At 41.4% G+C, this 14242-nt stretch overlaps 1 protein-coding gene across 1 annotated transcript; it reads left to right on the top strand.

Moving 5' to 3' along the window:
• The first annotated feature begins 346 nt into the window (after positions 1-346).
• epyc (epiphycan) lies at positions 347-9097 on the top strand. Its single transcript, XM_061250672.1, has 8 exons — positions 347-350; positions 1490-1692; positions 6378-6506; positions 6588-6687; positions 7064-7222; positions 7735-7937; positions 8169-8264; positions 8927-9097. The coding sequence occupies exons 1-8, from the start codon at positions 347-349 to the stop codon at positions 9095-9097; spliced, it is 1065 nt and encodes a 354-aa protein (XP_061106656.1).
• Positions 9098-14242: the final 5145 nt, after the last annotated feature.

Genomic DNA, 14242 nt, shown 5'->3' with positions numbered 1-14242 from the left:
ATCTCTCATAAAGGCCCTCTGTCAGGACCTCTTTCTTTCATTTCATTTCGCCTTGAGGGCCGGCGGTGCATCTCTCTCTTTCTCTCTCTCCTCTCGTTCCTCTAACTCCTCTCACTCCCCACAGCCTCAGTTTCACTGTCGGCCCTGACACGTCTTTCCGCTCTTTTTTTTATCAGAGAGAAATAAAAGCCCAGGGACTTTGACCTAGACAAGCTGAGCACCGTTTTTCACATAATACCGAGAGCAGTTGAAAGCCTTAGTAAGCAGTTTTCAGCTTCCAGGGGAAGTCTCCATTCAGCTTATTACTGGTTGAGTTAGTCTTAATTTAGGGAATCAAGAATAAAACATGGGTAGCCGATTTAGCCTCCACTCATAACTGCTGAGATTCTAAAGTTCCAGGATTTTGTTTGGCCTCAGATATGTCTAATGTTCACACTTACAAAAATATGTTCTCTGGTTCTTCATTTTCTAGGACACACCTGAATAATCAAATCACCTTTTAGAGACATGCTCTCCACAGAACACATTATCATAATGTGTCAGGCTAATGATCCAGGGTTTGATAAGTTGTGAAACAGAGATAGAGTGAAAAGGTTTTCATCTCTCGGATGAAAGCATTCCTGCCCAGAATATATCAGATGAACTCTGATCCATTAGAGCAGAGGGGGAGGATTAAACAGGCCAAAGATGGCAGTTATCAGGTCAGTGGAGTGGGCTGCATGTAGCTCTGAATATGGGCCTCAGAGTGGAGGTTTCTGGGTTCAGGGAAGTTCGATTTAACATGACAGATTTATTGAGTTTGGACCCCATCAGCATGTTTTGGCGTAACATACAGCCTAGACCTGCAGCGTTTTTCTCTGTCGCAAACATACCAGCCACACCCCAAGTTACAGTGAATGTTCACAATAACAAGCCTTGAGGTCAAACCATGTTAAAATTCCTTTCCAGGACATATCTGATGAACTCTGACATTGTGTATGCCATAGGCTGGGGCTGAGTGAAATAAGGATAAAATTACAAAATAGAGGTTGTAGGTCAAAGGTCACAGGTCACATATGGGACCACTGAGATTCAGGCAGATCATAAAAAAGTGAAAAGGGAGCAGGCAAAAAATGAAGGATCATGTTTCTTTCTTTCATTTAAAATCAATAAGGAATGATTCATTTTGATGTATTTTTACGTATTCTTCCCCTACCTATGATAACTCCATGTCATAGGGTGTTAGGCTGTAGTGGCTAGTTGTGGCTGCCTAGATCTGATTATTATTTAAATTGTCATCTCCTAAAATGATACAATCAGCGCCTTTGTAAAACCAAGTAACTGAAGATCACTGATAGTTATTTTGTTTTTTCAAATGTTTTCCAAGTAATTTTAAAGTAAGGAAACATTATTACTTTAAACATTATAACTGTGGAAAATGATAAAGAAGGGGAAAATAATGCTAGTCAGACTATTTTATGTGAACGTCTCTTCCCACACTCTTTTCCAGGTGAGATGATGAAGACAGTGGTGCGCTTCCTGTTGTGCCTCCTCATCCTGAGGGTGGCTGTGGCTGTGCCCTCAAGACTGAGACGGCAGGTGGAGCTTGACACATATGACTCTGCTAACTATGACGTGGATCTGGACAGTCTGAACTTGGAGAACCATGACATCTACGACTACGACGATGAGCTGACCATTGATGAGCCACAGGTATGGACCTCAGACTTTAATGCAGACAGAGAGTTATGTCAGAGAGGTTATCAGTGCGAAAAGAAGATCTTTTGGACCTCAACTTGGTCTCATCAAAGAGGATGTGTTTAGTCTTGGTCTTATACATGTCTGGCTTTTATACATAGTGATCTGGATCAATCCCTTGTTAGGAGGAAATCTGTTTAGGGACAGAAAATTATTTCTGTTACAAAAAAATAGGAAGAAAATACGACAACCATACTCAGGTAGTCTTGGGTGTGAATGTGAAATTGTGAAATGTATGAAGAAATAAGTACAAGAAAGAATGTGTGAAACACGTGGATTCTCTGGGGTTCTGGGTTATAGCACAAACAGAACAAATCTCACAGGGTGTTATCGCCTGAGCCTACTTCACCACAAGGCCTTGTGTATTCTGCGCTAAAAAAGAAAGAGACGGTTACCCAACACGGTAAAACAAGTCTTTACTACAGCCTAACAATTAGACTGTGGTTAAGCCAGACCTGTTCACCTCTCTCTCTGCCCACCGAGTAACTGCCCAAATCCAGACACTTCACCTTTTTTCTGAATCATGAGACAGCGAGTGGAAAAAATGGAAAGCTTAGAAGGAATGCCATCCCTGCCAAATATGCACTTAAATTCAGACCAAGCTGGCAGTGATGTGGAGCGTCTGCAATGGAGGTTTGGAAGGGAACCCCTAAAAAATCTTTTTTTAACACACTATGCCTTCCAGTTTATTCTCTCTTCTTTTACGAAACGCCAAAACTATGCTGGACTGGTATAATAAGTAACAGTGGATTGAATGTTTCGCTAAATTAACCTTGAAGCCAAACCCACAAAACCGATCATGATGTAGGCAATTCCACTGTCTGCGTTCAACACAATGCCTTTAGACAAAAACAACTTCACCAACTTACAACAATAATATGTATATTAGTAAAACAATTGAGTAGCATTTGATATCGCCACATTTTGCAATGATTTGGGCACAAGGATACAAACATGTACACGTGACTGAAATCTATTACATCAATGAATATAGCAGTGAGCAATTTTGATCAATTCTACCAGCAGGCCAGATTTTGAATTCAGTTGTATAATCAGGGTTTTTGCCATCTAACTTTCTGTGAGGAAATACTTTCTCCATCTGGGTAAAATGACTAAAAGGGAGTTGGTCCTTAATGCACTTACTAATGAGGCTTTATTTGAAGCCCCATTACCGAACTATGCTCTTTCCAGATGACTAACAGGATGGGCTATTCTGAGTCAGAGCCCTGCCTGGTCTAGATTTCGCTTGCCAACATCACATAGTGTTCAAAACAAGAGAGGAGACCAAGTGAGGTATAGGCTGATGCTGATCCCTTCTGGCCTAACCTTATGCAATGCCTACAGCTGACTTGGACTCTTCACTTTGTAAGGAAACTCCAGGAGTGATTGGTGGACCTCCAACTTGAGATCTACCAGCTGGAGACTAGCCACCCAGGGTTTATTCAGCTAAGCCCTTTAAATGTGCTACCTTTACAATTTCCAGGCTTCATACGGTGCTAATTTGCAGCCACTATGCAATAAGTAACACAAACACAAAGTTCCAACATCAATGCAACCCGTTGATAATGGCTGACACCACAATAAGAGCAGCAGTTAGCACTATGTGACAAATCACTCTGAATTGGAGCATCTGTTACTGTAATATAATATGTAATTTACCCAGACATAAAATTTGTCCTTGGCTAGGTTGGTGGAGGAACAGAAACTAACTATACAAGGGAAAGATATCTCTCAACATTCAAATAAACATAGAGTAAGTATGCTTTGATGTGTTCCCTTTCATTTGGCAAATTAATCAGCTGACTGAGAAGCCATGGTATTGTAATTTCCTTAATATAATATGGAAAATGTCTACTACTTGAAATTGGCAGGCCACTAGCACAAGAAAAGAATCACTTTTAAAACAAACTTACCTAAAATTTCTTATGGAACCTCTATAGAGCTCAAGCTGTAGCAGATTCCAGTGCTAAATATTTGCATTGATAATTAGATAATGTAGATAATGCAAAGTGCAAAGAATAGTTTTATTTGGCTCTGTCCCATATTTGTATGTTTGAAATTGGAGAAAATGTAGAATTTTTTTTGATGCCATCCAACTGTCATCTGGTAATGGCACACAGGTTACACAGATATTTTCAGTTTCAGCTTCCATGTAAATCATACGAAAGGCCAGAAAACACTGATCACAACAGCAATAGTTGCTACATTAGCAACTTGTTAACTAGATTTCCGTTTTCTCCTATGCTTGTTTCCCCGAAAAGTTGCAGGGTCATTATAACCTTATATCAAGAAAGACAGTTTTATTACTTTGTGATGGCAATGGCAATGTTGGGAAATCTCCGGTCTTACCGTAATTCCTCAAATTGTGTCCGGGATTCTATTTGAAGCCGGGCCTCGGATAATAACCAGGGGCGTGGTCGATTCAGACAAATAAAGGCCGGCCCCCAAATACAAGCCGGGGTAATATTTCCTACCACTTTAGGAAAAAAAGATCCTTAACTTGCTGTTATCTATGCTAATTTGTTATTGTTCATGAAGGCATTTCTGGCAAGTTGTTATTTTATGGATTCTGGACTTGCATGTGATTTATTGTGTTTGAGAATATTTGCAATAAACTAAGTCTGTTAAGACTGACACTATGACTTACCAAACGGTGTTCCTGATTAGCCTACACTAATTGATTTCTGAACGGTTACAGGAAGTGTTGAACAATGTCGGCCCACTTTAAGTGTAGCCTTTTACTTTATTTCTAAGAATAAATTTCTACAACAGAAGTCTAATAAGAAATAAAGGCCTGCCTCGAATACAAGCCTGCCCCAAATAAAGGCCTGTGTTTTGTGCAGCCTAAGTAAATAAAAGACCCCGGCCACAATTTGAGGATTTACGGAAGTTTACTTTGTACATTTTTTAAGATCCTTTACATCAGATTGCTCAACCACAAAGTGTCAACGATGGCAAAAATGTTTGAAATGAAGTGCTTATTAGACCTTTGACCCTTTAGGCAAACCCAGACCTGCTGCATGTCTTCAGGGTGCTTCATATTTCAGGCCTCAGGCCTGGAGAGGCACACACATGCACACATGCACATGCATAACGGATTTCATTTATATCAATTACGGACACCATGGAACCCCCTACTCTTAGCGATAAGTACCATGAGATCTACAAGGTCTGATATCCAAATATTAACCAAACCCACACTTGCCTAGTGTCAGCCACTCAGCATATATGATGGTGTGGCTGCTGGTGCAAACAAGCACACATGTATGCATACCTGCATAACATGCATACATGCATATGCACACAGACACACATGTGCATCCACACACACAAACACACACACACCTCTAGCACAGTCCTCTGAACTTCACTGTAGCCACAGTAATCACACACATATGTTTCTGGAGAGAGCAAGAATATTTTATAAGAACAAACATGTGTTATGGGGTGATTCAGACATGCAATCTTTCAATGTGTTACAGAATATTATTTGTAAAATAACATTTTCTGGTAATCTTCCAGCAATCATTGTTATTAATTTGCATAACTTCATCTTATAAATAAAGTCTCTGACCCACTTGCAACTACTTGAGTATCATAGCTGAGGTGTTTCACTGAGGGTTCTTTCTTGGCTTTATGACAAAATACAATAAAAATGAGAAGCATCTATGCCAGAAAATACTACACCATGTTCTCTGTCTGCAATACACAATGTCCTGCCATATGTGCAGTACAGTAACCAAGCTCACTGTTGGAGAAGTGTGTGTTGTGATAAGGGTGTGAGTTGCTGGTGTTCATACTGTTTTGGAAGACATATGTTATATGTATACATTTGTTATTTTAAGATATTTAGATGGTTTGAGAACTTGGGTAATTTCTTTAATTTTTTTGCAGTATAAATTCGATCTAAATTCAGGTGCAAAATGCATATGTGGAGACCCATGTGCTCATTGCATTGAAATATGGTTTCTGAGCTACCATGAGTGTCTTGGTTCCACAAGGACCATTGCTCAGTGTCGGAGAACTTAATTCCTACATGTGTAGGGAACGAATGCCTGTTCCTGTTTAAAGCTCAGTGTGGGTGTCCAGTGCCACTGTGTGGCCAAGGGTGGAACTGCAGGAGGTCACTGTACATTGGGCTGAAAGCCTTATGTTGAAGGCAGATGCTGTGTTGGCAGTTTTTGAAGGCGTGTCCTTTTACTGACAATTCAAACATGGGGTTGCTTTTCTGTAGGGCTCAGAAGCAGAGCTTTAGTACTTAACCACTCCAGTTGTAAAAAGCTGCAACATTTTCCAGCTGTCTGTGTAATTAACCAAACAAGCCAAAAAACGAAAATATAGCTCTGGTGCATGTTTTACCCAAAACAGCAAAATAACTATTTCGTGTTTTTGATGAAATGGGTATGAAAGGGATTATCTGATGAGAGCTTTGCAGTATGTAATTATTTAGCCTACTACAAAAGCTTTGGCTAAAAGCATGAATATAGAAAATGCAGAATGCTTGGAATATGTTATAGAGGAGTGGTAGGCTGCAACGCTCAATATTCACTTTACAAACCCATGCACAGATGCCAAAAAGTCCCCACACAATATACCCCCAGTTTGATTGAGACATGTGCTAAGGGTGTTTCTGGTTGCAGATAGAGATCGGGACATTGGCCCCCATGGTGGATGGATACCACGACCCTGCTGCCTCCCTGGAGGAGGAGGAAGAGGAGGAGGAACATGAAGAGGAGGAACATGAAGAAGAGGAGGATTATCACGAAGAAGTGGAGGAGGAAGAGGAGGAGGAGGTGGAAGAGGAAGAGGTTGAGGAGGTGGAAGAGGAGGAGCTGCCAGAGGTAGAGGAGGTAGAAGAGGAGGAGGTGCCAGTGTATGAGGAAGAGGAGATTCCTCTGAGACCACAGCCCCCAATCTCAGGGGTGCTGATGGGCCCAGACACACAGGGGGGTTAGTGACAACCCTGTTTCTTACACTGCGCTACTTTTCACCAGCATCACTGTCCTAAATATAACGCATCTAAATCACGTTTAACCTGCTGCCAACCTGGCCAGATACAACCTGCCTCCCATAGACCATCTCACCCATATCGCTGCTCTCTGGTCAAAAATTCCAGATATTTTCACATGTGTTCACAAAATCTGCTCATCACTCAAACCTCAGTCACATATAAAATACCGGTCATACTGGCTGTACTAAAAGCTACTCTAGATGCTGTCCTAGTATATACTCTGTGGTCAGTAGCTCAAGGATTCAGGTTTTGGACTGCGGGTATTTAGAGTAGTTCACAGCCAAATTCCTAACCATATTTTTGACCTTCCCCCAGGTCTACCCACCTGTCTTCTCTGTACCTGCATGGGGGGCTCCGTGTACTGCGACGATACAAAGCTGGAGTCAATCCCACCACTGCCCAAAGACACCACTCACTTCTACGCCCGCTTCAACCAAATAAGCAAGATCAACAAGGGGGACTTTGCTCACATGAGTATGTGAAGGTGCAAGTCTTCCACTGTAGTAGACTACAAGGCTTCTCTGTATGCTCATAGCCACTAGCCAGTAATGGCTCAGTAACATGTCCAGCTAGAACACTTGTAGTGCAGTGCCTCCTCTCATGGACCAGTTTGCACTCTCCCAAACAGGATATTCCAGCTTAAAAATATAATTAGGCTTTCAATTCAATTCAGTTCAATTCAATTTTACTTGGATAGCAACACTGTCACAATGACGCCTCTTAGAAACAGGAAATGGAAAAACTAGGCATGACCAGGCCTGAACCCCCCAGAAATCCAGTGAGGTTAAAAAGCTTTCCTGTTTGGGAGCGAATGTCAAAAAATAATGTACATGGTGTGTTCCTACAATTATTTTGATTCACTAAAACTTTAAAACAACCAAGAATAATTTGCCACATCAGTGAGACTTATATGTGTAATGGGGCATATGTTAAAGTCACCATACTCATGCCCATGGTGAGTTCAGCCATTTTGTTCATGACCACAGACAAGCTGAAGAGGATCGATTTGACCAGTAACGAGATCTCCCAGATCGACAGGGATGCGCTCGTCAAACTGCCAGTGCTAGAGGAGCTGCTGGTGAGGGAGAACAGCCTGGCACAGCTGCCCCCACTGCCCGCCTCCATGACCCTCATCGATGCCAGCCACAACAGGCTGGGCAGCCGAAGCATCCAGAGAGAGGCCTTCAAGGTCAGGGGGGACCGTACTGCCACACTGAATATTAGATTAGATTAGATTTACTGTGATTAATTTCTAAGGCAACAACATTTATTTAACCCATCCTAGTTTCATGGGAGCATTGGGCAGCCATAGTACGGCGCCCAGGGACCAACTCCAGTTCTGAGGCCAGCTTATTTAATTTATAGGTTTATACTTTCTATAAAATACAATGATGAACTTATAATTTTATAATTTTTGCAGGATATGACCAACCTCCTATACCTCTACCTGACCGACAACAGCATAGACCATATTCCCCTGCCACTGCCCCACAGCCTGCGCTCCCTTCACCTGCAGGTACTGTTGGTTCTGTCTCAACACTGCCCTCTGGTGGCAGTGTACTAAACTCTTTCTGCCATGTTCATACGGTTACCATGAGAAAGGAGTTATAACCTAATCCCAGTCTGCTCATTCTTGTCATTAATGATTTTTTGTAAGGTCTAATATACAAATAATGTTTTCTGAAAACCATGTTTGTGTACTGTGGGTAAACCTGGTATGTTTTACAGGTTAGCTTATGCAGAATTGGTGAAATACATTTTTGGTGTGAGAGCTTTCTTAACCAGGAGTTTAGACAAAAGTTACACACGAAACACAAGTAGAATGTGTCATCAAAATTGTCAGCCCATGTGCTGCCAATCTCTGGTCATCTCTACATGTACTGTCCTCTACAAGTAAAAAAAGGACTTAATATGAAAAGTAGAACACATAAAATCAACAGCTACCCACATAGTTCTTACTCTTCATCCATTTTTGTCATAGCAACTGTCCATGAATGGCACAGCATATGTTTGGTTAGTTGCTCAGAAACTGATGCTGTATTCAGACTTTCAAAACTCCTGGTGCATCGTGTAACAGCAAGCTAAAATAACTTAGCATCATGGGCCAATATCAAAACATTTGAAGAAGGCTTTCCAAGGCAGTACTGATACTTGTATGTGTTTGCCCTCTTATTGCAGAACAACAACATCCAGATGATACATGATGACACTTTCTGCCACTCGAAAGATCCCAGCTATATTCGCAATGGATTGGAGGATATTCGACTGGATGGCAACCCAGTCAACTTGAGCAAGACCCCACAGGCGTACATCTGCCTGCCCCGTATGCCCATTGGGAACCTAATCTAAATTCACACACACACATGCGCACACACACGCACGCACACACACACACACACACACACACACACACATACACATACACATTTGGGTACCCTGCACATTAATTGACGTACTTAAGTATATTCAGACACAAAAAAAGCCTGATAATCCTAGCTATGTCACAAAATAGCGTAGTGGTTAAAGTACATGACTGGGACCCGCAAGGTTGGTGGTTCAATCCCCGGTGTAGCCACAATAAGATCTGCACAGCTGTTGGGCCCTTGAGCAAGGCCCTTAACCCTGCATTGCTCCAGGGGAGGATTGTCTTCTGCTTAGTCTAATCAACTGTACGTCAGTTGCCATTAATGTAATGTAATGTAACATCCAGAACATTTTTGTCAGTTTTATTTGTATGCACAATGATTGTGTGTTTCATGGAACCAAAACATTCTCTGACAAGAACATTCACAATCACTGTATGTACGAGCAGCAGGCAGTAAGCACATTAAGTTAGAGCATACTGACTTTTACTGAACAGCACTGCCTTACGTAAATAAAGAAAGCATTTATATGAAAGCAACTGTTGTAAAGTCTGTAATATAAAAATATGTAATCTGAGGGTTTTTTACATGAGCTTCAAATTTTGGTTTATTACGAAGCAAGCTGTTATTCTGAATATAGGCTATGCTTTGGATATTTTAAAGATGCAACATGATATGTCTCATTTGGTGGGGTATGGTTTTGGTTAATAATAGTCTTTGCGTGCTTTGTACTGAAATGCCACGTTGAATAAAGTTGTTTTAATGACAGGAGACAGGTGTGGTTTAACGTCTTCATTGTCAGCTGAATTATGAAGACAACCAAAATACTATAAAAGTGTTGCAGATATCATTTAAGGGCTAACACTCAAATATTTATTCGGCAATTATATTTCCATTACACCTTGCAAACGCATTGTCATGAGTCAGTGCACTTAAATATTTGGCCTTTGTTTACACCCCACAAACCCTTAAAACACAGGGTCGAATATAATTCTTATAATAATGCTGGGAGTTTTCTGAGTGTATTTGTTGAGCTTTTTCCGAGATTTCTGAATGTGTTTGAGGACCCAAACAAAACACTATCCTCTTCGGGGTGTCCTAACATATTCCATTGTCGCGCGCTCCTCTTGTCTTAAAACACCATAACGTTAACGTTAACATTTTGGCCGCCCAACGTGGGGCTGTGTATATCCAATCCCCACCCTAATTTGGAGTGTCGAATCGTCTTTACGACCACAATCATAGAGCAACCGGCAGTGTCTGCACTGAACAAGATAGAAGAAGATAATTATGAAATTGGCCTACTTTTTAATAATTTGGCGAGAACATATTTACGTAATACTTCCGGGTTATTGTCTAGAATCAAGAACTTGTTATTGGCCAGTCTGTCAAAAACACGTGACACTAGTCACTCCCACTCTTCGCATCCAGTGCGTTTGTCACACGCAACTTTTTATTTAGTGATCCAGCATCTTGGCCATTAGGCGAACAAGGACAAGAGAGGTAGCTACTGGTCTTGACTGGTGTAAACCGAGTTTAATTGTCGCTTGAAAGACAAATTGGATCCGTCGTGTGCTTTAGAAATAGTACATTTACCGAGAAACTTGCAGATATTACAGTTCAAGATATTACAGTTTCCAGTCATACAATTCCAGTTGTTAACTGGCTTTCGATTCTAGATAGTCAAGTAACTAACTAGTTAGCTAGTTTGTTAACGCTGTTGCCTGCTGAGTGGGTGAACTGGACAGACAAGTCATTTGGTAGAATGTGCATAGAATCAATGTATGTGAAAACAAGTCATGGAGAAATAAGGCCGCAAGCTTGTTGGCAATTAAAATGCACAAAATGGCGGATGAAGAGGTGCTCCGGTGGAAAAGGAGAGAAACTGTTGAATAAACGGAGGGCCAACAGGACCACGGCGAGGAAAAACAGCCAACACACTCGTAATCGTAAGGCTTCTGATAAACAGTTGTACGGGATCCGTTTTGCCTGTCGTTACAAGTAGGGAGGGCAAAGTGGAGCTTTAGAATGTAGACTGGCTGTTTGTGCACGTGAGTTCGCCAATACATTTCTCAGAAAACGTAATTTGTCCACTTTTTTACTTCACAGTATAGGTGATCAAACTTACAATAACTAAGTGCTAGCGTGTTCTAACCCTTTACTGGTCCTTGTACGAGGTTAGCATGATGTAGCTAGCATAGGCGAATAGCACAAAGCCATAAAATTTGCTTTTTAACGGCACTTGGTCATTCGAACGATAGAAATAAAAGCATTCGATTTCGTTCAACGGCACCGAATATTTCTGTCGCACCGTCCATAAATCGCAAAAGTCCCACCATAGGATTTATTTAAATCTTTAAAAGTTATACATTTTCTGAATCATCATTAATTTATCTTGTTGCTATCAGTGATTCGGCGTGATCCGAGAGTTAAGTTGCTATGTAAATTACGTTAGAAGGATACAACACGGTTATTTGCTACTTAAACGTAGACGCACGCTCGAGAGCGTTAAGTTGATTGAAGTCTGACATGTCTATTGTCAAAATCCATTGAAACTATTAAAACGTAACCAGGGACTTTGGACTTATAAGGCTGGACATACCGAGTATCCAGTGAAAATATTGACCTGGCTACAGTCGCAATTCTGAGAGTTCGAACTGCCACCAACTGCCATGTAAGAGCGCTATTGTTGCGTCACCATTTTCGAACTCCATAAATGTAAACAATGGAATGTTGGGTGAAATCTGCTGTTTTTCGGTGCCGTCGGGGTCCAGCATTTAACATTGATGGAATGCTGGTAAAATGAGCCCTTAAAAGCCACAAAAACAGTAATTCATCACATTAAAATTCCACCTAAGCCGAATTATTGTCCACAACACGTTAATTTAAGGTTGAACTGAGATTTTAATCATAATATTCATGTTGATTTCCGGAAATAAATTTTTCGATTGTCCTCCCTATTACAAGGCCAGAAATGTTTCGCCGCTCATGAAGTTAAAAGGCAGAGACATTCTTTCCGGGACCATGGCCCCTGACAACACTACGCAATATTTGATGCACATAGTATATCAAGATCTGTTGTCCGAGAATGAAATGTGTTCAAGCGCGAATATAAATTGTGCCATTGACTTTTCGAGACACGAGCAACGTCATTCTATCTATGGGGATTCTATCTCGGCACAGAATGTGTACATTGGTTTGGACTCTGCCTATGAAAGTAGCCTGGAATTCCAAGAGCGGGACTTCGAGGATGTTTTTCACCTATACTGTGGAGCCAGTTAGAGGACCAAAGACTGTCTTCAACCTTGGGCTGCCTTTTTTTTTTTTTAAATTGCGGAGATGCGGGAAAGTGTTTTATGATAACATTACTTTAAATGTATACTCGTGGTTTCGGTGTGAAATGTTTATGTAGCTAGTCTAGTTAGTGTTTCTGGAGTTTTAAATTAAGCACTGTGTGATTTATTTTTATTTATTTTTTGGCACTGTTTTCTGGACGTTTTCCCCTCTCTAAAAAGCTTTCACATTCTTGGGTTTTCCCTGTCCCACAGTGATGCACCTGACGTGGTCTGTCTGCACGGGGCGCTCTTCCTCCGTATTACAGACCGCAATGTCACTCAGCCAGTCGTCCGAGTCTGAAAGTTCAGCTCTGCCTTTGCCTTCGTGGCCTGCAGGTAAACCTGTTGCGTCGCGATACAGGTACAACGTGGCATGTGCATGAAATTAAGCTGTCGGATGATTTTGTACTTGACGCGGTGCCTTGTTAAATTACAGACGTTTAAATCAGACTTGGTGGTATTCGTTTTACTCGGAACTGTGTGAATGTGTTACTCCTTGCTTTTTACAGTGAAAGATCCAAGGTCCTCCAGCCCAGAGCCTTAACCACCAGCCTTTCTTTCCCCAGCTTGTGGACACTCGCATGGGTAATGGAAATAATTTCCTGTGTTTTCTGTGCATCATTCATTTCCTGTCAGAACTGGGTACTTCCTGTACACAGCTGGCCATTATTCTCCAATTGGGAGTGGATAAATGTGCAAGTATTGTTTTCTGACATCCTTCATAAAGGTGTAGACCAGCGCTACTCAGCTCCACGTCCTGTGGGCCATAGTGTCAGCAGGCATCAACTGTGTGTTACACCACCTGGTTCACTAATTATCTTACCTGCTTTTTTCAGAGAAGCTAATTGGTGAAATCAGGTGGTGTAGTGCACAGTTCAAGAAAATGGCTGCAGACACTGGCTCGCAGGATGGGGAGTTGAGTAACACTGGTGTATGCTTATGCCTTGAAGTAATGGGAGTTCAAGCGGGTTACTCTGTTGCTCACTGTTGCTTCATAACTCTGACATTTTGGATACAGTAGTATGCAAATGTTTGGACTCCACTAGTAAAATTGAATTTCTTGTATCTCGAAGTGAAAAGAAGGTAAAACAACCTCTTGTCATTTCTGCAAAGTTTGTCCTATTACTGCATTTGCCAAAGATTCTCATAATGCATCAACTGGAAGGATGCCTAATATTTTTTCCATTGACTACTTGGACCTTACATTAAGCCAGTTGAAGGCTATCCCTGTGCTGAAGTACTCTGACCATTTACTGAACAACCATGGGCTCTCCTTTAAGGAGCTGACTGAGGACATTAAAATAAATCACATTTATTCCTACAATTAATACTTTCAGCTTGGAAGTTCCACTGTCAGAATTATTAATACATAAGGTGAACTGTTGAGAGAGGCAAGATCTGGAAGACCGTGATATAAGTAAATCTGATAGGCCTGCTTGTAGACTAGTTAGGCATACAAAGTAAAACCCACGTAGCCCTGCAGAGGAGCAGTTGAGGTTGAGCTGAGTAGTGGTGCACAAGCAATATTCCTTGCACAACACTGATCTGTTACTCCATCAGGTGCCTGGCTACTGAACTCTGGTTGGGGGTACAGGACTGAAATCATAGTTCACTTGCTACCACCTCAAAACAAATTGTTGAGGAACATTTTATAAGCTCAGTAACGGCATCGGACAGGCAGTCAATTCATTACACTTCCCTAAATGTTAGTGTAGGTGTCCCTTGGCTCTGCAGTGTCCTTAGTGCCGGAGTTAACTTCCAGCCGAGTGTGACCATGTTTACGTCAATGACTGCTG

Source organism: Conger conger, chromosome 8, assembly GCF_963514075.1.
Source record: "Conger conger chromosome 8, fConCon1.1, whole genome shotgun sequence".
NCBI lineage: Eukaryota > Metazoa > Chordata > Actinopteri > Anguilliformes > Congridae > Conger > Conger conger.
Note: the sequence above shows the minus strand (reverse complement) of the source record. Positions and strands in the feature narration are given on the sequence as shown.